Source organism: Pteropus medius, unplaced genomic scaffold (genome assembly GCF_902729225.1).
Source record: "Pteropus medius unplaced genomic scaffold, Ma_sr-lr_union100, whole genome shotgun sequence".
Lineage (NCBI taxonomy): Eukaryota > Metazoa > Chordata > Mammalia > Chiroptera > Pteropodidae > Pteropus > Pteropus medius.
The window spans coordinates 3,198,244-3,222,881 of NW_024347867.1; the positions used below are offsets into that span (position 1 = coordinate 3,198,244).

Sequence of the window (24,638 nt, forward strand, 5' to 3'; positions counted from 1 at the left end):
CTTAAATCCTCCTAGAGACCAAGAGACTCGCTCATTGCCATTAGAAAACAAACGTGTTCTGCCCATTCCAGATAAACTAAAGTAGCTCTCAGTGTTAATAATCTCCTCCAAAGAAACAACTCTTTTTATTTCGGCCTTCACCAAAAACAGTTACTTCCAGTTTGTGTGATTTAAGGCAGTTCTGACTTTTTGGAACAACCCCAATTAAGACAAAGCAGTGCTTATTATATTTTCCCCAAATAACAGACATGTTTTAATGACCTGCTATTTGCTTAGTAAGTGCAGTGTGCCATGCTAGCTTCTTTAAAGAGTCCGTTTGTTCAATTCTTCCTTTCTATAGCGACTTGAGGAGATTATGAAAAGAACCAGGAGAACAGAAGCTACAGATAAGGTATTGAGATGGGGTCATTTTTAACTATTCTTAATGGCTTTTATTTTTCTTTACTTCACTTGTAACTTTAACATTAAAAAGTAATTTTCCTTTTTTCTTTGGTAGAAAACTGTTGATCAGAGAAATGGTGATATAGCCAAGGGGACTCTCACTGAAGGAACAGGTATTTATTTCAAAGAATTCAAATCAATTCAAATGTAGAATTTTTGAATTGACTTTCTAGAGGTCAGGATATTCGTTGATTAATTAAAAAAAAAAAAAAATGTTATTTATTCAAAGAAGCTTAGGTGTGTGTCATCTAGTCCAGGGGTCCCCAACCCCGCAGGCCTTGGACCAGTACTGGTCCGAGGCCTGTTAAGAACCGGGCCAAGCAGCAGGAGGTAAGCAACAGGCCAGTGAGTGAAGCTTCATCTGTACTTGTAGCCGCTTCCCAGCGCTAGCATCACCGCCTCAGCTCCACCTCAGATCATGAGACATTAGATTCTCATAGGAACACCTATCTGTGGTGCCAAAAAGATTGGGGACCACTGAGCTAGTCCACAGATTTTCCCCTTATGTAGAACTCTAACATATTTGGCAGATTCATTTCACATTTATTTATATTCTAATGGAGTGCTTAATATCTTAAATCATTTTACATCTTATATGTATCTGTATGTATATATATTTGTATATATCTGTGGGTATATGTGTGTGTGTGAGCCTATATATTATAAACATAAAATTTCATTTATAAAATTAAATTTCATTTAAATTTACACATTTTGACAACTTGTATATTTATCTTATTTCTGACATCAGAATGGAATTAAAATTAAAAATCTATCGAGATTTCATTAGAAAGTTGATAATTTGCTATAGACTTTGGACATAGATGATTAATATCTTGGTTATTTTAAAACAGATTTAGTTTAAGTAAAAAATAACATTAACCTTCGTATTTCGTAAATATTCAGTTAATATTTATTAAACGCCCTTTTTGTATCAGGGACATCCTAAATACATTTTCTTGTTTAATTTTCCACTGCAGCCTCATGAGATATGAGGTGCTCTATCTTGGAGTCAACATTTCAGAGACCTGTCATGTGCCAGGCCCTGTTGTAGGTGCTAGGATTCAGTGCGACCAAGACAGGCAAGGTCCCTACAGAGATTGACAGGCCCAGCTTGCACAGCCAGAGTCCCAGTCACTGGCTTCTAATTCCGCTCCTTCCTTGATCTCACGTGGTCTTCATGATTGTACATACAGGTAGTTGGCACGTAGTCCTCTTACCTTATCTGCAGTGAAAAGAAAGGACAAGAAATACCTGTTTCTGTTTTTTGTTTGTTTTTTTGTTTGTTTTTTAAAGACTGGAGTAAACATCAGATGAAATGCTCTCTATGAAAGGTCATTCTCTGTAAGCTCTAGGAGTTTGAAAATGTAAAATATGGGTATTTTGGAATTTGGTTTTATTTCAATAGAGACTATTCTAGTTTCTCTACATGGTGATTCCTTTATACCAGGGTTTTCATGCTCTGTTAAAGATGTCTTAATTGTGTTTGTTAGGAGAGTAGCCCTAGTGGTTGCATATTAACCCTGTTGCATTTTTAGCAGGTTCTCTCCAAGAATGTTGTACTAGGTCAGCTATACGTAGGCATAGCACCCAGTGAGTAATCAGAATGAGCATTTCAGGGTATCAGTTGCACCAACCAGCTCAGGATTGTTCGAAGGGCTGATGCTGTAGTGTGTGCATGGCCAGGCTCCTTGTTGTCATTTGTTTGTTTATCTTTTCCCTCCCCACTGTTGCCCTATCAATTATTTCAGTATTCTTTGTATCTCAATGCAAGAATGAACAAAGGCAAAAGAGAAGGTGAAATTTGTTAATTGTCATACTTATGTTTTTCAATACTCATAATAAAAAATTGGTTTGAGTTAATTCCACCAAAAAGAGGCTTGAAGATTATCTGGCTAACAAGTATTTCTCCTCTCCCAGTCCCACACCTGGTTGAGGGCTGAATGGTGTTACCAGTGCTCCAAAGGGAATTCTAGGGCAGGCACGCAGGTAGGCAGACAGGCAGACAGGTAGGAAGTAAGCAAGTGAGTTCACAAACCTATCAGAATTCTTCTCAGAGGCAGCCTATTACCAGCATTGCAAATTTGGGCAGCTTTAAAGTTATAAATCACTTCTTTGCTTCAGTTATCAGACACTTTGTACCTCTGGCAGTTTTATCGAATTTATGCCAGGCTGTGAAATAACACTTCCTTGGAATTATTTCAGTTATTCTCTCACATTAAACTAAAACCACAAACTGCCACAAATATCCCTGCAACTCTGACCTATATGAAGGTTTACAAGACCTAGTAATCCTGTCCCAAACTCCAGCATCAGTCATCAATATTGTTGGCTTACGCTGAACTCTTACATTGAGCATTGAATAACAAGTTGGCACAGTTAGGTACAGTTCATGAAATCCCTAACATGCTAAATGTTACTAGAACAAAACTGAGTTTTGAAAAAATAATTGTTTTATCTCTTAAGGTATTTCCTGGTGATTTGTTCCAAATCTTTCAGTACAGACATTCAGCATCAGATGTTCAGCAGATGCTATCTCCATCAATTGCTTTGCTCTCAGTATTACATACTTTTCGTCCAGAGTCAGCTTAGCACAAGCAAAAATGATAACACGGTTTTTCACCCTTACAATGTGCTAAGCACTAATCTAAGTACTTTGCATGTGTTGATAACATTTTAATTCTCACAGTAGCCGATAAGGTAGGTACTATTATGAGGAAACTGAGAGGTACAGGAAGCTTGTCACTTGCCCAAGGTCACGCAGCTGGTAAGTAGTAGAGTCAGGGCATAAATCAGGCATTCTAGCTCCAGGGGTTTGGGTTTGACAATAAAGGAGTAATAATTCTTTGTTCCATCTTCTTTGCTATGTCCAGCGGTGTCTGCACTTTCATGTATGATGAACTCTCCAGAAAATGGAGAACCAGCAGCCAGCCCACATGAGGTTACCTCACACCAATCAAAAGTGACTATGGAGAGGTGAGTTAAACAATCGGGCCCTTTTTCCTGACTCACATTAGAGCAGATACTTCTCTTTTACCCCACCAATCCCACCAGAATTTTCTGAGCCTGATGGAATTTCAAAGTTTTAACATTAAGATTTATTTTTATTTAGGTTCATTAATTTTTAGTAGAGCTAGTAATTCTGTACTGTGAGAAAGGGAAATTATCTTTTTTCTTGAGTCTTTAAATAATGTTGGTGAGATTTTTGTGTGACAAAGAAAATTACAAGGAATAATTTACTTTTTCTGTATATATTTATACAGAAAAAAGTCAATATATTTTCTGTATATATTGACCATATTCACACCCTTTAATGGTATGTAACAGCTATATTGTTGCCATAATATTTAGTGGGCCACAGATTTGTTCCACAGTAAAAGTAATTTAGATACCAATATTTCTTATGATAGACTAGTAGTAGTAGGTCTTCTTATTGAAGAATGAAACAGTCGCTAACAATAGTCAAGAAAAGAGAATGGGTTGAAGAAAAATCACCTTTCTCTTTCCTTGCATTTATATCTATAGCATCATAAGAGCACTCTCAAAAATGAAAAATAAGAGTAATCATAGCTGTTCCTAAAAATCTGGTCGTAGAGACCTTATAGAAATATTTGTAAAAATGCTCAAAAATTTCAGCTATGACTTTTTTTTTAATTTTCGGAATTTACTTAATTACTTCATGAGTTTTCCAGTCTCTAATGCCAGAGGCTTTGCTACCATCAGAGAATTGAGGGTCCTCAAATTAATTTTTTTCTTAATATAAAAACACACCATAGAATATTTTATAACACGATTGGGAGCAATGAAAAGATAAGTTATCCTAAGACGAACACCTAAGATGTCCATAAGTCATAAAATATCTATTGACATCTTTCTGAGACAGTGGATTTTTTTATTTTTTATTTTTTGCCCACTGTAATACTAAAGAGAATAATTTCCCTAAGAAAGATTTTAATAAGCTTTCAATTATGTTGAATAAATCTATTGTCATAATTACCTAATATATAAAATGATATTTTATTCTTTTAGTTAACAGTTTGATTTTTAAATAAAAAAGTCCCAACTGCTATAATTGATGATGTTCCTTGGCTTTTAGAAAGAAAGAAAAAGCACCACAGAGCAAATCCCATTATTATGATGAGGAAAAGGCTTATTAAGCCACCGATAATTCTTTCTGATCAATAAAATTAGCTTGTACATTAGCTGACTGTCTTCAGTGGTAAATCACCAAGTAATTATTATGTGAGAATCTGAAACATAATTTCACTATGAAAAATGGTTTAGATGATAAAATTCTATTTTCTTTTAGCCTTCTCTACATACAGAGCACAGTTTGTAACTTAAAAATATAGCTCAATTATACTATCTAGTTTTACTATGAACTTACTGGTATTGTCCATCTTTATCCAAGTAATGAATTGTCCTTTGTCATACATGTAAGATGATCTCTGTCAAACAACTAGGAGAAATATAAACATAGACTTTTTCTACTCTTTCACCTAACAGTATAAGCAGGTTCAGATTAGTATCAAATATAAACATTAGGATATAATGCAAGAATGACCCTAACAAATTTAATCCTTTGTCTCCAGTGTGTCTCTCTAAAAAAGAAAAAAAAAATCTAGCAGATTCACACAGTTAAACAAGCCTTACTTTCATTATTTATACAAATATAAACAAGTTTAAAATTTCAATAGCTCTTATGTATCTGTAAAGCCAAAACAAGTCACAAATTTAGGTTAAAAATAACGCTGCTTAGACCAAGAACATTCAAATTAAACAAGTCATTTATTGTGAAGAATGATAATTTTCTGGAATTAAAGTTGACAATATACACGTAGTACTAAGTGATCCCTTTTGTATTAGGGATGCTTATATTACCATGAGTTGCTGATAATTCATTTCACCCATTGGTTTTCTCTATTTAAACTGCTTTAAAACCTCAGATCTCTATATAGTGTGCCGTGATGTCGCTTGGCTTTTTTACTTGGCACTAACACAATATTGATATACCCAGTTGAACCTAGTTCATTTGTTGTTAGTCCTTGTCGTGTAAGCTGGTACTGCCTCTTTATCAGTATGCTCTGAAATACAAATTCAAAATGGAACTCTAAAATCATGTAGTGAATGAAACTCAGCTTTGTGGTGGTCAGCCAGATTGATGATGAGACTACACCGTTACTGATTTTTAAAAATTTTTATCAGAGTAAAAATGTAAATTTATAAAAAGTCATATAGAGAATTGGACCCCATTTTTGAGAGACACCATTCATTTCTGAATGACTCTGGCCTTTAGGGGATGTTTAATGCATGATACACAGTTTGTGATAGGTAGCCTAAGAAACTCAGCTTCTCTTACATATTTTTAAATTTATTTTCCTTGAATTTACCCAGACTAATCTTCAAACAATGTATATTTTTACTTTTGCATCACCTCTTGTAGTAACAAGTTCTACAAAAGAAGTGCATAAAGACATGCTTTTATTTCTGTTACAGCTATTTCTTTGCAGTTTCAAAGTTAGGACCCATGCTTGTCATAAACTAGATTTTAGAGAATAAGCCCTTTTTTATAATTTCCATACCTTTCATAATTTTCTGGATTTTGTATCTATTCCCTTTCTGTTTTCATCTTATAAACTAAATATTCCAATTATGCTTACTGTCTCAGTCAGGGTCCAGAGAGAGAGAGACCACAGATTAATTTGAATAGGAAAGCTTAATATCAAGAATAATTAACTATTACTTGGGATCAAAGTAACAAGAGGTTGGCTAGTAAGATATAAAGAGAACTCTAAAGAATACAAGCATAACAGATATAAAGAAGAGCCACAACCCCTGGTCATACCCCAGGAAGAATCCTGTCCCCCAGGGCTTCAGTCCAGACCTTGTTGGAAAGGGTATGGATGGCAGAGAAATTTCCAGAAATCCATCCTTTAGAGTGCCTGGGAAAGCCATCCACCAGGCAGTATTTCACCAGAGGCACTCCCACAAATCTGCTCCAGAGGGGTGCTGGGGGAAGCTGCTGGCCACAGTGCACTGCAGGAGCCGGACACTGGGAATGCCACAAGCGCGTGCTGCAGGAACCTGCTGAGCAAGCGCACCCAAACTGGGATGCAAAACTCTGCTCCTGTCATGTCTCTTCATTAGCCTCTGTTGACAAAGCTTAGGATTGTACCAGCTCCCAAAGCAAAATTAGGAAAAGGGGCCAGATCCAATTTCACAGCAAAGGAATGAAGGGTGAATTTGAAGCAGAGAGGCAAAAAAAATCAATGACTGGCATAATTACCTAATTACCTTATTTTTAAAAAGTTCTTTCTTCAGCTCTTTGGTCATTTTCATCATCTTTCTCTAGAGATTCTTTAGCATGAGTGCAGGGCTGAGTGAGAAGAGCTTAAGAACCAAAAGTCCCAGGCTGGCTTCCTAGTTTTATTTCTGAGAGGTTCAGAGGCTCTGAACTTAACCTACTTAGGTGAGACATAGTTTTCTCATCTGCACATGGAGGTACCTTCCTCACAAGATTTTGGGAGGTCCAATGAAATGGTGTCTGTGAAGGAGATCTGAAAACTCTGTTGTACTATACACATTTTAAGTGTTATTTATCTTTATCCTTCTAAAGTGCAGTTTCCACTGGGTTGTAGCTGCTGTGCAATATTGTAGGAAAATGCTTTTGTGTTGTATCTGGTATCCTATCTTATTATGCCTCTCATTTTATTTATCTTTTTTTTTATTCTTTAACAACCAAAACATAAAGAATCAGTATCACCAGGAAACGGTTTACAGTGATTCTAAGATCTGTTACCTCCATTGTAACTGATAGCTCTCCATCTTTTAAGGCTGGTTCACCTTAGAGTTCTTTAAACCCACTGCTTTACCTTGCCTACATTTGAATGATTTTCCCTGTTATCCTCAAGGGATTATTTTTATGACTTTCATTTCCCAGAATAAATATTATTTGCAAACTTAAAATTTTCAGCCTGCATACCTTCCACATTATTATTAAACTAGTCTTAGCACTGATCCCCGAGGCTCTCTGCCATTCATACTCTTCCATCTAGTGAAGAACCTGCTTATACCTACCTTTAGTATCCTTCCCTAAGACAGTTTCGTATTCATGAATAAACATTTCCCAAGTTTTTAAATGGTTTTGCCTCTTCAATCCTGTTAAAGACTTCAAAATTACAAATAAATCACATCCATTGATGTTCATTTTTATTTCCAGTTTCAAGTTGACCTTGAAATCACTCGCCAAAGTCATCGTTTTTCACATCAGTGCTTTATGTTTAATGAAGCATTCCACAGTTCTCATAATTAGTTAACATATTTATTAAATACCATACTATGCACCCAATGTAGAGATTAAGATGGCTCAAGCTTGTCCGCTGTGAATTAAATCATGAATTGAATTAAATCATGACTCCTAAGGGCCCTTCCGACAAACTCAATGTGATTGTCACTCTGTGGAAAATCCACCACGACAGACGCTCTAAGCACTGTGGCAGGGTTCGTTTTCACTGGATAACTCCACTCCTTAGAATGAATATCTTTAGTTTCACTTTTCCTAATGTCTTGAGTACCTTATACATTGGTTTGCCTTCTCTTCAAGAAAAATAAATGAGTGCTGTGAACTGGGTTACATTCGCCCTGCTTACCCCCAGAGATATGATAATGTCTTCCTAGCAGCAGTATTACTAGCAGCAGTTCCTGGTGCAGAGAAACTAGGAACAGCCTGGACCTTACTCCTAGCCTGAGGGATGCATCTGACCCCTGTGGTTTCTTTGGCTCTCAGTCTTTGGTGTGCAATTCTTTTAAAACCTGAAAGCCATTATCCTTGCCTTACAGGCTCCCTGCAACAGTAGGTAGAATTGAAGAAGATTGGAGTTATCAAAATTCTGGCCATCTTTTAAAGGTGTTGAGAAATACATGAGCCCAGGCAAAAATGGTTCTTACTTCCAGAAGCTGTTTTTGGTTCTTGAGAGAGTATTTGTAGAGAGAAATGCCCACAGATGAAGGAGAGTATTTATTCTTAAATAGGAAACTTGCTTTGGAACAGGAAACAAAGGATAAATATGTGAACACAAGGGGTGGGGCAGGAAATTATTTTAAACTTTTTGGATCATTCTGATAGATTTGTCCACCCCCAGCTGAGAATTTCTGTCTATTCTGGAAGCTAAATAACTCATGAGTATACAAGCTACTATCTTACCTTCTTAATACCCAGAAGACATCTTATGCTTGTTCTTAGCCCTAGGGAGCTGTCTCTTCGATAACGTTTCTCTTCTCTTAAATAAGGAATTTGTAGTAATTTCGGTGTTTGACCTAGTGGTTTTCCTTCAAATCTTAGTTTATCATTCATTGTACTTAGTTTTACCTAATGGAAAATAACATTCCCAAGCCCCTATGGTTCAAACAGGAAGAGATGTATCACTTTTAATTTTAAAATTACTTGTTATAACTTAATAAACATTAAGAAAAATTAAGATCCTGGCTACAATAAGCAGAATGGACTATCAGATTCCCACCGTGGTTCCAGCCCCCTTCTCTGGATATATGTTGCATGACCAAGTGAAGTACACAGTCTTGCATCCAGCTTCAACCTTGGAGTATAGTCCAAGAAAGGGAATTCAAAAGCTGGTGCTCTTCTTCTGAGAATAAGACCCATAATTCCCAACAGACCCATAATTCCTAACCCCGGTGATTTCAGTTTCAGTTTTATAGTTTCTGCTGTTCACAGTGTCCCCAGAACATTTAATGATTGGTTACCTCTGCTTGCTAACAAGTAAGAATGAGTGGCGTGGCCAGGTAGGAGTGAGAGGGGAAAATGAAGTCAGCTGTTGACTCAGACCTGGAGTTGGCATTGCTGTTACGACTTGTTAGCACATACAGCCTACAAGGTGCTAGGAACTGAGATGGCCAAGAAAATGAGTGAGGTCTTTGGAGGTGCATTCCTCTTCTTTATCTTTTGCCAAAACTTCTTAAAATTTCATTGGAATGAGAACCAGAACTGTTTCTCTGGTTACAGAAAGCCCATTGGTGTTGGGGGGAAAAAACCAGGAGGATGGGTGTGGTGGCCCAAGCACTTAGAAGGGCAGGTGGTAAGTGTTCGTGCATGTGTGCACATGCTCGTGCAGACTGCTGTGATGCCAGGCCTCTCCCCTCCCTGGCGAAACGGCATAAACACCATCATACTCGGAGTCTTATAATATGTTTATGTTTTTTTTTTCTCCACAGCACTTTTACAAATAATATTTCCAATGTACGTGGCAATCCCTGAGGACAGGCATCTTTATTTATTTTTATTTTTTTTAATAAAAGAGACGTTTTAATACTTAACAAAAATGTACCAAAATATTCAAATCAGAAATGCTTTAGACTGTATTCCACAAAATCAACAACTTCTCATTGATTAGGGAAAGTAAATATTTCCTTAACGGGGAAAGCAATGACTCCTCAAAAACAATGAAAATGTTGACTATGCATTAGCTTTATTTTATCATTTGGGAAGGAGATGGAAAAAAGACAAACTTGCTAAATAAAGTTCAAGCATTTGGCATTATTGATACTAGAGACCTAATTTTCTGATCTCTGGCCTGTCTCTTTCCATAGACTTCTTTCTATAGCTAAACATTCAATTTATGATCAGTGGGTATTAGAAGTTAAAACCTTCACAATTTTTGCTTTATAGTTTTAGTCTTTTTCATTTTCCATTTGGCAATTTTAACTCTAGAATTTTGTCAAATAGGGTCATTTTTGATACATGCATTGACCACTGAACAAATTATGAAGCGTATAAACATGTTTATGGCTGCAATCAGAAAAAGTGAACAATAAAATTAATCTAGCATTCATTTGATACACAGGCATTGTTTTTACTGCGTTTTAAAGCTTAATAATGAACATAATGTAAAGGACTGCCAATTTGGCTATGGAGCTTACAAAGAGAGTGACAATCTAAGAGAAACTGTAGGTAGAAAATTAAGAATTTGATGGCCAGTGAAATGTACCTCAAAAATAAATCCAAGATGTTAAACATGAATTGATCAATAAAAGTCAAAGTAGGGTCAGCAGAAGATTTAAAGGGCAAAGATGAGAAAGTTGGTCTTGAACAAGTTACCTGTAGAATTATGCATGTGTTTTAGGAAGCCAGAAGATATCCAGGAAGGGCTAGAATTTGAATGGCTAGGTCGTGTATAAATGGCATGACGAGAACAGCTTAGGACCAGAGATCTAGAAATCATGTCTGCAGTCTGGATTGTCTGTCAGTAGTTCTGTGACTTTGTGCAAATCATCCCCTTCACCTCGAACTATAAGCCCCTCATCTTTGAAGTGAAGGTTTCTCTTTGTCAGACAAAGGAATGTGGAAATGCCTTCAGTTAAATGTGTGTAGAACTATTGATGATGATCTATTCTAATGGATAAATTTTCTCTTTAATAAATTTATATCAAACACAGACTTTGTAAAATAAGAATTTAAAATACAAATGTGTCAGAAATGAACATTTTTGTTAGTAATGGCATGGTCAACCAGTCTAACATTTTGATCGTAAAGTTGTAAAATTTATTATAAAAATTTTTGGAAAAAATTAAAATTAAAAATAATAAAAGTTTTTGGTTGTCCTAAAAATGCTTTCCAGTTTTATTACTAATTCATTTTAATTTTGATTTTTCAAATTCCTCAGTACTCCTAATTTGGAAAAACAACCAAATGAAAATGGAGTATCTCTTCAGAATGAAAATTTTGAAGAAATTATAAACTTACCCATTGGATCTAAACCATCCAGATTAGATGTCACCAACAATGAGAGCCCAGAAATTCCTTTGAACCCGATTTTGGCCTTTGACAGTGAAGGGCTTGGGCCGCTGCCTCAGGTAGATGGTGTTCAAACACAACAGACAGCAGGTAAGCTTGCCTCAAACTCCTTTCAGTAATCGTTAGAAATGTGTGACACCCAAGAGGGAATGAACTCTCTTCAGTGTGACTGTGACACACTTTGTCTTGCAAGGGACCAAATAAGCCTCATGGACAAGATAGTGCTGGGATCGTAGAAACTGAATTTTGAGTGGGATTGGGCAACTTTTAGGGCCCCTTCTATTCTCTCACTAATTATGGAAATTCACTCTGCGGCACCTATATCTGGTGTCTGTGAGCCTCTCTCCTCACAGAGCATCACTCATTGCCCAACAGCACTCACTGTCAGAACATGTTTTATGTTAAGGCAAGCACTTCATGCCTCACCACAACTTAGGGACCATCGAGCCTAGCTCTGCCCCTTGGAGAAAAGTTTTGTTTGGTTTTTATTCTCTCTTTCTCTCTCAGCGCTTCAGATATTCGAAGACTGCCATCATGGTCTCCCACCATTTTTCTCTTGTTTGGGTTTAGCAACCAGGATAATATACTATCGTCCTTTTCACATGTAACAGGGTAGTTATGATTTAGGTAATGGCACCCAGATTCCAAACTAGGAGCACAGTGAGCCTCGGGTCTTCCATCCCTTGTTAAGTGACTGTAGCTGTTGTTGAAACTGCCAGAGACTCTCTTATGTCCTGTGTTTGGGTCTCACACTTGACGAGAAGTCTTTGTACAAGAAGAACAATAATAGCTTTATCGGACCCAAAGAAATAAGGAGCAACATCAGAAATGACCAACTTAGTGGTCATAGCAACTCAACAGCAACCATCAGTCTCAAGAATAAGTGGGGTAACCCCAGGTTCATCTCTTTTCAAACCTCTTTGAATTCTATCAACCTCTTTTCCTAGCAGATCACTTTCATGTACGAGCCAGCCTCTCCTTATGCTATTACGAAGCGGCTAGCCAAATTCAACATGTTTAAATGGAGTCAGTAAAGAATTATTTGTAATCAAATTGTTTTATCTTATTAGAGTCCATCTGTGAACTTGAAACAAATATTTTCCACTTTAACTGGCTGAAAAAGCCATGTGGAACCACCTATCCAAATGAAGCTAGTTTTTTCTGCTTCTCTAGTGTACTGACCTCGGGAGTATAACTTCACTTTAGTGATCCACTTTTCTAGACTGTAACGGGAAGCTGTACGTTCCATCCCAGGTCTGACATTCTGGTTCTTAAGCCTTTGGGAACAATCTGATCACTTGCATGTTTGTGGAAACAGTCCCAGTGCAGCTTCCTACTTTGTCATGTTGCAAATTCACAGAGGGGGAAGGGACATCCAGACGACTTTCTGCTTCACTTGCCAGGCCTTAAATCACCTTTTGACTTATCATTCCATTCTCTCTCTGTGCCCACCCTTCCAGACCTTCTCAAGGAACATAGTCCAGTGTCTGTGATCCTAAGTGATCTAAGTGTTCTTTTAGGGCTGTGACTATTTATTGACAAACATCTATTTAACTTCCAGTGTATGTTTGGAGCCTGAAGCATCAGGTAATGAGGATACAAAGTTTCTAACCTCAAAGAAAAGGACATTCGATGCACGCAGTTTAGCAAAGTAAATTAAGTAGCTTAACTTAGGACATTGGTTTTCCTATTAATAGTAAAATTCACTTAAATATAAGATTGTGGATCCTGATAAAATCGCCTATTCTTAAAAGCATGGTAAGGTTTTCGAAATGTAAGATATTACTGTAGTGTTCTTTAAGTAAGATTTTAGATAAATATTCTATTAATCTGTCTTTTTTTTCTGTCTCCTAATGTAGAAGTTATATGAGCATTTCTTCTGAAGAACCAAAGCAGAAATTTAATAAGAATTTCTACAATTAATGGAATTCCTTCCATACAGGAGCATCCCCCCTCCTCCAGTTTTCTAAAGATTTCTTGACCATCATTTTGAAAAGACTTTATTAAAACCAGCTAAAGACAACAGACTGGACAGCTTTTCTAATAATTTCGCCAATAGAGAAAAAGAATTGTTCCTTGTTCTTCAATACTTTAAAATGGCTTTTTTCCAGTGTGCTCCTTCTTAGCAAATCAATATTTTTCTGCATTCTCTAAAAGATGAGAGCATTTGGCTGTAAAAGAAATGGTCTGACTCGGCATGATTTTTCACATAGATATTTCAGTCTTTAAAAACTAACAGGTAAAATTGGCACCAAACATTTACCTTTTGCAATATAATACTTGAAAAATAATTACCTCTTTGCTCTACGAGTAGAGTAAATAGGAGAGGTGTTTAAGCTTGTTTGTTTCAATAATATTGCAAAGAACTCTATTTGTAGAGGCAAATTATAGGCCGATCACCAGATTCTTGTAAATGCAACTTGTACATGGACATTCTGCAAACCCAGCTGTCACATTCTTGCATCTCCTTTTCCAAAAGCATACTAAACAGTTTTTAAATGTGAAAAAAAAAAGCATTATTTTTTCAGAGCAAGAAAATAATTTACTGTCCTCTTAAATAATGTATTTATGAAGTTTTTCCAGAAAAACTAATCGAATAAATTAGAATAATGTGACAATATTGCAGATTTGATTTATTAGGTTTATCCCTTATGTTACTGTGAGAGAATGTTGCTGATGATTCAGGGCTATTTCCGAAGTCTGTGTATTGCTGCTGTCCCCAGTGATGGTGGGACTTATCTTTGCCTTACCTGGTCACAAATTATGTGGGGGGAATAGAGATTTACTATTTCTTTAAATAAAAAAAAGAATTTGGTTTTGCTCGTTTAAGAGCAATGAAAAAATGATGGAATGTTGACTGTGTTTGGCGCACAGGACACTGCAGGAGACCTTCACGATGTCCTCGATCTGCGTGGTGTCCATCAGCTTTCGCTTTTCATTCCTCTTTGTGTTCGCTGCTGAGCTTAGCTGTGCAAACTTGCACTTTCATTTACCTTCATTTTATCATTTTATCATTTCAGAGGCTACAAATAACTAAATATTGAAGGAGAGGGAACACGTGTTTTTATGTGGAATGTTAAAAAAGGTAAACTTCTACCACCATAGTGTATTAGTTTTATTTAAAAGAGATTGGTTAATCTACTAGATTAGATGAGAGACTGTTCATTTATTGGACTATTTCCTTAAAACCCAAGCAGATCATGTTTAGTAACAGCCATAATTTGTTAAAACGTTAATTTGGGGGTTTTCCCTGTACCCAGCTGTCCATGTACACATAATCTTATTAAAAAATATGTTCAACAAAGTTGTTTTATTTGTTTAAATCGACCTATCATGAAACACCAAATGTATTTGACATAGTTTTACTTTTAGGTTTCTCGTATGCTATAATTTCACTCAGATTGATGCTTGAGTTTTCTAATTACCCTTCATTTTTTTAACTTGAACAATCATTAGCAATCAGGCTTCTGTGTAATCAAAATTTAATTAGAATGTTATAAAATTGTTAACTATTTTAAGAACAACAGTGCCAAAAGATGACCTTGATCTTTACAATGGCTGGATTGCTTTCTGTCCAGCCCTCGAAGATCAGTAAAAAGGTATTAAAAGGTCTTCAGTTGTCATTATCTTAAGGGCAGTGCTCAGGGATCGAGTACGACCCTCACCATGGAATGCGGGTAGATGAACTTCTGGTTTCCTTTCCACCCAATGCAGACTAGGCCAATTTAATCACCAATCACAGATTCATTTGGTAGATAGTCACCAGCTCTACTGGGAGGGAAGGCTATATATCTCATGCATAACCTCACTACCTGGTCGTGTATTACAATAAAAGCAAGTCTAAAACAGTTCTCTCACATGAACAAATATATATTAGCAAAGAGGGCCTTGGAAAGCTTGGAGAAGATTCTTCTCATAATCCCACATACAACTTGACTGAAAGAGTCACAGTAAAGTAGAAGCAGTGATATTGTGAAGGCAGGATTAGGTAGCCTGATTGCATCAGGCAGCAGTCTTAAATATGTGGAGTTCAGGGGAAAGTGACAGGGGCAAAGGGAGTTCTCGATCAAAAGACATGATCTTGTGAGATCTGTCACATTCTTATACCTTAGTTCAAGCATATTGCCTCTAAAAATCTTTCTAGGTAACCGCTGAACCTTTCAAGCTCCTTTCACTAATGAAAAATCACTAACATCCCTTCTGCAGATTAACACTGCTATAGATTCAGGTGACAGGATTTAAAGCACCCAGCTAGCCACCAGCTTGGGGGCCTTCAAATGTTATCTGACCTTCCTTCTTCCAGGGTGAGATTAAAGTTCAATAACACATACATACAAAGCTTATATTAAAGCATTTTAAAGTAAACTGTATATTAAAATAAATTTAACAGGCACCAATAAATTATCGAATAATTTCTGTCAGTTAAAAAAACAAAAGAATGCATTCAACTATTGGGCATTTATTTTGTGCATAGAACAGAAAAAAGTGTGGTAAAATAACTATTGGATCAGGTTACAAAAAGCAATTTCTTAAAAATGATCTTACTGCCAACACACATCATGACCTCCCCCTACTCCTGCCCCATGCTGTTTTTACTCAGCAAACACCTAAGCCCTCAGAAATGGCTGTCATGTTCTTACATCCCTGGAAGAGGAGCTCTAAAGGCCAGAAAGTGGAAGAGAAAAGGTCAGAAGGGGCAATTTTAAATCTTACCAAAAAAAGGTTTGTTAGTAACTATTTCCTTGGTGACTGTTACTTGTGTTTTTATGTTGGTAAATTTGATTACAATTTTAAAGGTTAAAAGTAATTTTAGTAATTAGCACCAAGATTGGTAAAGTTTAAAGCAAAACATTAAATTGCTGTTTAAAAATGTACATTAAAATATTAGGACTGATGCCACTTTTGAATTATTGGCTAATTCCTTGCAGAAAACTAAAGGGAGAAGATTAGAATGGGGCTAAGACTGGAAGCAGTAGCATAGTTAATTAAGAGCCGGCGTCTGATGTTAGACTTAGGTTTGAATACCAGTCTGCCAGTGTGAGCCATCTGAGTCTTGGTAAGGAAACCTGTGTTCTCCAGGTCCAATTACTTCATCTGTACCTGGGAGAATAATGCCCATCTCATTGGTCTGTCATCATAGTTACCAAAGTTGAATTAAAAGAGTAAGTGTAAGTTCCTAACATGTAGCAATTGTTCAATAAATGTTTAAAAAAAATTTTTTTTGGCCTAGTTTGAGATAGCTCTGATAGGGCATCTGCCAAGGCCAGCAGGACATTGCTCCAGAGGTGGGAACTTAACTGCTTTTTTTTCAGTAATGGCCCTGAGTTCCACTTTAAAAAAAAAAAAAAAGCAAGTTGCCCGTTCTAGGTATTATACCAAGCAAGCTAAACAGATGCGAACTCATATCTCTAGAACAGTATTATAGTTTAGAATTTCTAATCATTTTTGAGTGTTTACCATATTACTATTTGAATTCAGAATCACTTCTCCTTCCTCCACCCTTCCCAAAATGTCCTTTCCGTAAAGAATTATGATTATATTTTTATATATTTGGAGGCACTTCCTGACATCCTTTGACACAATTAGAATTATCTTGTTGGCGCCAAAGCCAGGGATGATGAAATGTTTCTCCAGAAGTTACTATTAGCGTTGGCCAACCCTCAGGAAATGCTTCAGAAAGGCTGGAACGGCAAGAAGTTTCTAAAGCAGTTGCTGAGGGGAGAGTGAAGCAAATCGTGTTCAGACTGTATCTAACGATTCCTTTTCCTTTCTAAATCGAGGCATCTTACCCAAAGATGTCAGAGAAGAGAGAGATGAGGAAGGCAAGAGTTTGGAGGCCCTTGTTGGATTTGGGGGTCAGGAAGGGCATCCCTTGGTCTGTTCTGTTGCTCATTCTGGAGTCATCTTCCCCCCTCAGACTGGCCAACAGGAACTTGCCTCCACTCTGAGCTGCCTCTGGCTGGAATGTCAGTGTTCCAGACTTTTGGATGTTTGGATTTAATCGGGGAAGAGTTGGAAAAGGCAAGTGGGGAACCAACATTAATTAATGACTGACATCATTTGCCAAGGTAAGAACAGTAAAGATAAATTACCCTCAAGGCCACCCTCAGTGGCCGTCCCTCAGGCCATACATCTACAATTGACACATCTGAGAAAACTCTGAGTAAGGGTACAGTACATACCTTTTCCTCACTGGATTCAGCTCCTGTCACTCCCCGTGGCAGCTGGCTTGCTAACATCCCATTTTGGTTACCTTTCTCCTTGCCTTCTCCATTCCCTTAAAGGAGTTCCTTTCATCATCCAGATCACCTACTTGTCCTCAAATCCTTGCTGCTTCCAGGGAAACCAGAACTAAGGTTATTATAGTAAGGTCTATTAGCATAATTTTATAAAACAAGTAACATGTTATCCCCTTAAAAGTAAGAACACAGCTCTTGTTCTTGAATAAATGAATACATTTAACTTGGAAAATTCACTCTAGTGTCCTCATTCTCATTTTGTCACAAATATGCACCAGTCAGTGAAAAATTTTTCAGCATAATCCAGGGCTTACCAGATGTAAATGAACAATGGTGAACGTACTTTGATCTCTGGGTGGATGCAGGCCCGTGATCATCTGTGATCACCCAAGTATTTCCATCATTATCTTTACTCTTTATATTCAAGCCAATGTTTTCCAGCTGTTGAATTCTGTTTTCTCAGCTGCGTATTTATGTCCCAGATCCTTTTTGATGAGATCGTTACGTTTTTTAAAAAACCCTCCTTTTTAACAGTCCTTGAAGTCTCTCGTGGTGTGACCACTGCCCACCCCCATGGCACTGTCTGTGCTGGTGCTGCCTGGTTCAGGAACAGTTGGAGTGTTGAGTTTGTAGCATTTTCTGAAAGAAGGAATCTCAAAAAGAAAAAAAAAAATCTGATATACAACCTTTCTAACAACGTGCTAAATACAAAATTATTGAGAACTTTTAAAAAATAAATTGCTACTGCTACTTACGGAAATTGCTAGTCAGGGAGAGATGTATTCTTTACAGAAATTTTTATAGGGACTGAGTAGAAGTGATATAGAAATATGAATAGCTAATGAAATAAGTGCTGTGTTTTATAAAGTAATATGACAGCAAAAATGAAGCCAGATTAGTTGAAGCGGTAAAGACAGATGTGAATCAGTAATATACTACCGCAACAGGGAAAAGAATTCAGGGTGAACTGCAAACTAATTTGTACAGAGGTGATTGGGTGTTTTTAAAGGGGGAATGAGGGGACAGGGAGCAGGGCTCAAGTGTCAGAGAAGTGAAAAATTACAAAAAGCTGGAAGGGTACATGTCCACGTGAACCCCATTGGGGGTTGTTAACTGGCTCATTGAAGTTAGGCTCCTACCCTTCCACAGAGGCTGAGAAACAGGGGCCCTTTCTTCAGGTGTCGGCTGAAACAAACATTGTTTCTCACCCTTGCTTTTGCTCATGCTGTTTCTTCTGCATAGAGTGACTTGAAGGAATGTCCTTCAAATAACTTGGAGTCCGATCTTAACCTCGGTTTCCTTATTTGTTAGCATGGTGATAATACTCTCTACCTCATAAGAATGTTTGGAGGATTAAATGAGATCTGGAATATAAAAATCTTAGCACCATGCTTAACCCATAGTAAGTATTCAGTGTTTATGAGCTTAATAAAAATACTCACCCTTCAATATTCAGCTTGTGTTCCTTCAAGAAGCATGCATCAGAGTTCCATTCCAGATTTGATACCTTTCCTTCTTCCTCTTGCTAGTTCCCCAAGTACATTTTTTAAAAACCCTACTCTTCTTTATCAATGTGGTCACCACAGTTTACTACATTCATATTCATGATCCCCTTCTCCACTAGACTAAATCCTTGAGAAGAAAGACTATGTTTTGTTCATGTTTGTACCATGTTCCCAAATGTCCAGCATGGTACTTGGTGCACATTAGGGGCATGGTAATTGTTTTAATGAATTGAATGAATAGATGAATGAATAAAATTCTCAACTTTTTGGTAGTTTTTGAATTATTCATTAGTCCTTTATTCTTGAATATTTTTTCTGTATTAGATTTTCTATTAACCAGAGTTCAGTTGCAGAAAACAGAAACCACCACAGTATTTTCAACAGAAGGGAATTTAAATGCTTTTAAAATTGTTGCAAGGAATGGAGAAGCACACTCCATCCTGAATTTTCAGGAATGATGCCCAGATCACAGCAGACATGACCCACTAGGAGAGCTACTACCTCTTCTACGTCAGAAAAATGAGAAATCAGGAAGCTGCCACTGGAACCACTGACTTCAGCAACATATTGGCTTAGCTGAGATCAGGAAGCCACCACAATTGAATCTTCTACAACCACACAAGCAAAACATGGATTTCCAGACGTTTGCTCATTGTCCCTCATGAAGCTAGTGCCTGGTTGCTGCAAACTGTGGCCAAAAATAAATAAATAAGAGGAGGGGGAGGGGAAGGGAAGGGGAAAAAAGAAGGAAGAAAGAAAGAAAAAATTCAACAATTCCATGACCTTACTTGCCAGCAGAACAGCAGAAGCAGCCAGAAGTGCTATCTACATTTTTCAAGTCTCACTCAAATTCCACCTGATTCTCAGAACCTAAATCCCGTCAGGCTCTCTAGCTGCAAAGAAGTCTGGGAAATGTAGTTTTCAGCCTTCCAGCCTCTACAAAAAACATTCTAGACTCAGGATGGATTGGATGTTGAGCACATCAGTGCAAAGTATCCCCCACAGGTCCTGTGGCCCTGCTGCTGTCCTGGTCCTCCCCAGCCCCGGCTTTGTCCTCACTGAGTCTTCTCCTTCTAGCACCCCACCTCACCCAATATGATTTTGCCCTTAACCATTTTCTCTTTCCCCATAAAATGGCTTAAATAGTAACCTTACCTACATTCCTTTCATACTCCAGTGCAGATAAATCATAAATCTGAAGTTCCAGCCCTAATACCCTGCTTAAGGTTGTGCTGTTGGTCCATCTGCCTGTCAGATGAAAGAAGTGTGTGTCCTGCCAAAACTTCACACTCAGCTTGTCTAAAATTAACCTTATCATTTCCTCCCCCAAATCAGCTCTACATTCTGACATTTTTGTCTTTTAATCTCCTACCATTTCAGTCATTCAAGCTTAAAACATCACTTTTCTTTTTTTCCACATTCAGTCTCCAATTTCACAGTTAGGAAATGTCCTCTGAACTGTTTATTCTTTTTTCTTCTGCTGCCCCTTGCATTTTCACACCACTGCTGAATCACCTTTTGCCTATGAAAATTGAAGCCACAGTTTTTTGTCACTTTGAAGGTTCACTCAATTTGGATGTCACACAGGCCAATGTGAGAGGAAAGCATTGGAGTGGTACCTTGCCTCTGAGCTTTCATCTGCCTACTCCTTGAGTTTGCCTGTTGTGGGATTATACATGACTAATCCCTACTCAGATCCTCAAGAAAGATCCACCCCCATGCCCACAGCTCTGCCAGGAAGTTTTTCTGATTACGGTTTTCCTGTTTTCTACTTTTGCTACCTGTATTCCTCTATCATATCAATGGGAAAATATAAAAAATATGGGGCATAGGCATCTGGGTGCCTGAACAACGGTGCCTGGGTGCCAAATATGAATGTTAGTTTATGTCCACTTTTTCTAGCTGAGTGCTGCCACTTCTTTTAAAATAAGTTACCTCTAAATAAATCTACCTGTGTGTTTCTACTCTCATCATCTTCATTTATATTCTGATCATACTCTTACATAATGCATGGACCAACCATGCTCAAAACTTTTTGTTTCCCTGTAGCTGTCAGCTGATAAAGGGTGATCCATCAACTAATTTTAACTCAAGGTAGATGATTACTCTAGATCAGAAAAAGCTAAAGATAACGGCTAACACAATCATCCTTTTATTTTCAACAGAAACCAAAAAAGGGCTTGTAAAATTTTTGAATAGTGAGGTTTTTATGAACTAAGTAAAGTTCCTTTGTCTTATATGGAGACATGAATAATAAAAATGTTAAGATTTGTTTTAGTTGTCTGCTTCCAGGGCCCAAGTCCACAGCCACTGCTCCATTTATGATGTGACCTCCAAAATGAGTTCATTGAAATTCATGTGCTCTGTATGCAAAGAGAATTGTGGCTTTAGTTTAATAGTAAACTCTCAAGAAGAAAAAAAAAAAAAGGCTGAATGCTATTTTTATTAAACACAAAGACTGACAAATAACTAAATATATTTGGAGCCAACTAGAGTGAGGTTTTCATTCTCAGGCAGAATAGTTATAAATATGGAAAGAGGAAAGGCTAGAATAAACCCAGTGGTGTTGAATTAGATTTGAAGGTATTGACATGAATGCACAATTTCTGATAGATAGATAGATATTTCTGTATGTATACATATATATATGCATGCATTTATTTCTTAGCTCTGTCTACAGAGAGGGCCAAAAATACATAACCTGAATTGAATGTTGATTTAACATCAGGCAATCCAAAAATAAAAAACATTTTACAAAGTAACAGGCCTGTACTCTTCAAAAATGTTAAGGCCATGAAAGATAAGACAGAAACATCTCCAGATTAAAGCAGACTAGAAAGATAACATAAGAATTGAGCAACATATAGTCTGGGGTTGGCTCCTTTGTCTATAAAAATGCAATATTGGAACAAGAAGTGGGTATCCTGAATTAACTGGAGGTAATGTATCAATGCTAGTTTCCCGATTTTCATAGTTCTACTTTCATTAGGTGGAAGAATAAGCACTCTTGTTAGGAACTACATGTTGAAATATTGAAGGGTAAAGGGGTACCTGCCTATAATCCTCACATAGCTTGGAGGGAAAATGTATGTAACATACATAAAATAGATAAATAAGTTGTGGGGAGCCACAGAGAGAGAGAACCAATGATGAGGTAAATGTAAAAAGTTAACAGCTGGGAATCTGCATGAAGAGTAGGTGGGAGTTGTTTCTGTTGTTCCCGTAATTTTTCTAGAATATGAAATTATTCCAAAATGAAAGTTAAAAAATATATGTACACAGGTTTGGAATACTCTCTGTTGCTTCTGACTGCCATAGCACATAAAATATAATGACATTTATGACCTAGTTTAAGGATTTCTGTAACAGCCGTGCCATACACCAGCTCTGCAACCTCTGAGCAAGTCAACCCATCACAATGGCTCTGGTCTATTGAAGTCTTCCTCTGCGTGGAGACAGTGCCAAACCACTTCGTATCCGTTACGCCATCCTCCCAACAAAGCCGTGAAGCGCCCTGCCCAGGGCCACGCAGCTATTAAAGGGCAAGGACAGGCTGTGAATGCAGGCCTGCCTCATGCACTGTCCGCTCTGCTACCTGAATCTGTAAAAAGACACAATTGCACTAGATTACTGCTAAACCTCTTCTTAGCACTAAGATCCTGTTAGACACATTTTCAGGTTTCTTTTGAAGATTATCCTTCATTTGGTGTGGCGGTGAGGATGCCTCAGGTGACTCTTACCTCCCAAACCCGTTTGTTAATTCTTCACAAATAATTGTTTCTTTGTTTAAAAGGTATAAAAGCTGTCTCATTTAGTCTTCTTTGAGTCTCATATTTCTATTAGCTCCCACATGATGTACAAAGTCAAATTTGTTTTTCTCTTGTTCATCGGTCTTATGTCAATTTAATCGGCCAGCCAAAGAACCTAGAAGGAAAGAAGGGGAAAATTCCCTCTCCCTTATGGCTTATTTTCTCTTGACTTGCGTGTAGGTGGCCAGCATCACCCTCTTGGCTGTGTTTTGCTGTGTGGCAGCACTACTAGAGCTAACGCATCTGAGCTGCTCTCTTGTGAACGAACTAGGTTGTGTCCATGTTTCATGTGCAGTGACCACGCAACCTGGTTCACCAGGGACAGTCTCCGTTTATGCCTGCTGTCCAGGGATAAGTGCTCATAGCACCCTTTTTTACTCTTCAAAAGGTCTCTTTGGGGGCACAGATTTTATCCTCAGGCTGCTGGAGCCCTCCTTCCTGGTTCTGGCTGTCAGACTCTCCTGCAGGCTGTCTGATTCCTATGCACCGCGCCCCCCCAAGTTTGTTGCCATCTCTAGTCAGCAGATCTCTGACCACATCGTACTTTGTCCCCAAGACTTAAAAGAACCACCAGACTGTGAGAGTCATGTATGGTTTCTCTAAACACCAGTATAGGTCTGCCTGAAAACTGGAGCTTCATGCATTCTCTCTTAAAAATCACATATACATAGTATTGCTCTTAACATCAAATTTGCAAACCAGACTCTTTCCTTGTCAGAGACACCCAAAGTGTGTGTTTGTTTATATAAAGCTCTAAGTGCCTTGTGAGGATGGCTTCTTTCCTTATCATGATCATTTGACTCTGAGGTATAATTCTCTGCAATCTTGCAGCTCAGCCTGGGTTCACAGCCTGCATCCTGGTCTTCTGTAGATAAAGACATCATCACTCACGCTCCAGCTGGAAGTGACAAGGGTTGCCATGACAAAACAAATAGGCTTTGCTCACAGAGGCTTTGTATGTGGGTGTATATGTATCTTCTGTGTCTTTGGCTCTCAGGACTGATGAAATCAGCCTGTCTGACAGCCTGGAAATAACAGTAAACTAGTGAAGTCACAGGCAACATAAGATATTTTAAAACATACATCAAGGCAATAAAGCCTGAAAATAAAGTAATTATTTAGGCTTCTTAGGTCTGAAGAGATGTTAAATTATAAAGTGTTTCCTTCTGATTCTAGCTACAGGCTCTAATGTGACAAGAACCATTCAAGTGAGCAGAGGGTCAACAACAATATGAATAATTGCGGCAATTCGTTAAGGCCCTGCTTTGTATGAGACTCAGGGATTTTGTGTGCGTCATTTTGAATCCCCCCAGCAGCCTGTGGAGGTAAGTATCATTATTCCTATTTTAGAGATGAAGGAGCTGGGATTTGAACCCAGGTTATGTTGGCTACAAAGCCTGTGTTCTATCTACCAAACATGGCCCAAAGAGAGGTCCACAAATTAACTCTACAGCTAGTGCTCGCTATTTGCGCTTGACGTTTTAGGGGTGGGTTAGAAAGTGGATGGATAAAATAGATTTGGGAACTAAGGCACTCGTGAGATGTGCCCTCCTGAACTCATCACAGCCCTGAGATAACTCGATGAATAAAGCCAGCACATAAAATCAACAGCTATGGCCTATAAATATTAACTTTATTCCCCGTTTTGTTCTCTCCATGCTATTCCCATGGACACATAGCTCCTGAATTTATCTGGAATTCGACTCGCCCTGGCAATATGATTGTGAGAGCTTTGAGAGAGGCCCAGTGGAGACACTGTGCAAAGCTTTAACGCCTCTGAGAAGATTCATTCCTTTTCCCTTCTCTCTCTCTCTCTTTCTCCCTTCCCCGTTTTCAT

General features: G+C 37.8%; 1 protein-coding gene and 1 long non-coding RNA gene across 4 annotated transcripts in view; one reads left to right on the forward strand and one right to left on the reverse strand.

Annotated features, from left to right (window-relative positions):
• MAP7 (microtubule associated protein 7) overlaps positions 1-14,552 on the forward strand; it is a 151,461-nt gene extending 136,909 nt beyond the window's left edge. For all 3 annotated transcript variants that reach the window (XM_039878995.1, XM_039878997.1, XM_039878996.1), the window contains 5 exons: positions 341-391; positions 497-554; positions 3,315-3,417; positions 11,118-11,338; positions 13,108-14,552. In XM_039878995.1, the coding sequence (XP_039734929.1) occupies positions 341-391; positions 497-554; positions 3,315-3,417; positions 11,118-11,338; positions 13,108-13,118 (444 nt within the window). In that variant the 3' untranslated portion in view covers positions 13,119-14,552. The remainder of the gene's footprint in view (positions 1-340; positions 392-496; positions 555-3,314; positions 3,418-11,117; positions 11,339-13,107) is intronic.
• Positions 14,553-15,467: 915 nt separating this feature from the next.
• Positions 15,468-19,847, reverse strand: LOC120615781 (uncharacterized). Its single transcript, XR_005656359.1, has 3 exons — positions 19,781-19,847; positions 18,930-19,680; positions 15,468-18,140 (listed from the first exon to the last, which is right to left on the reverse strand). It is a non-coding gene; the product is annotated as an uncharacterized LOC120615781 (long non-coding RNA).
• Between the last annotated feature and the right edge of the window lie 4,791 nt (positions 19,848-24,638).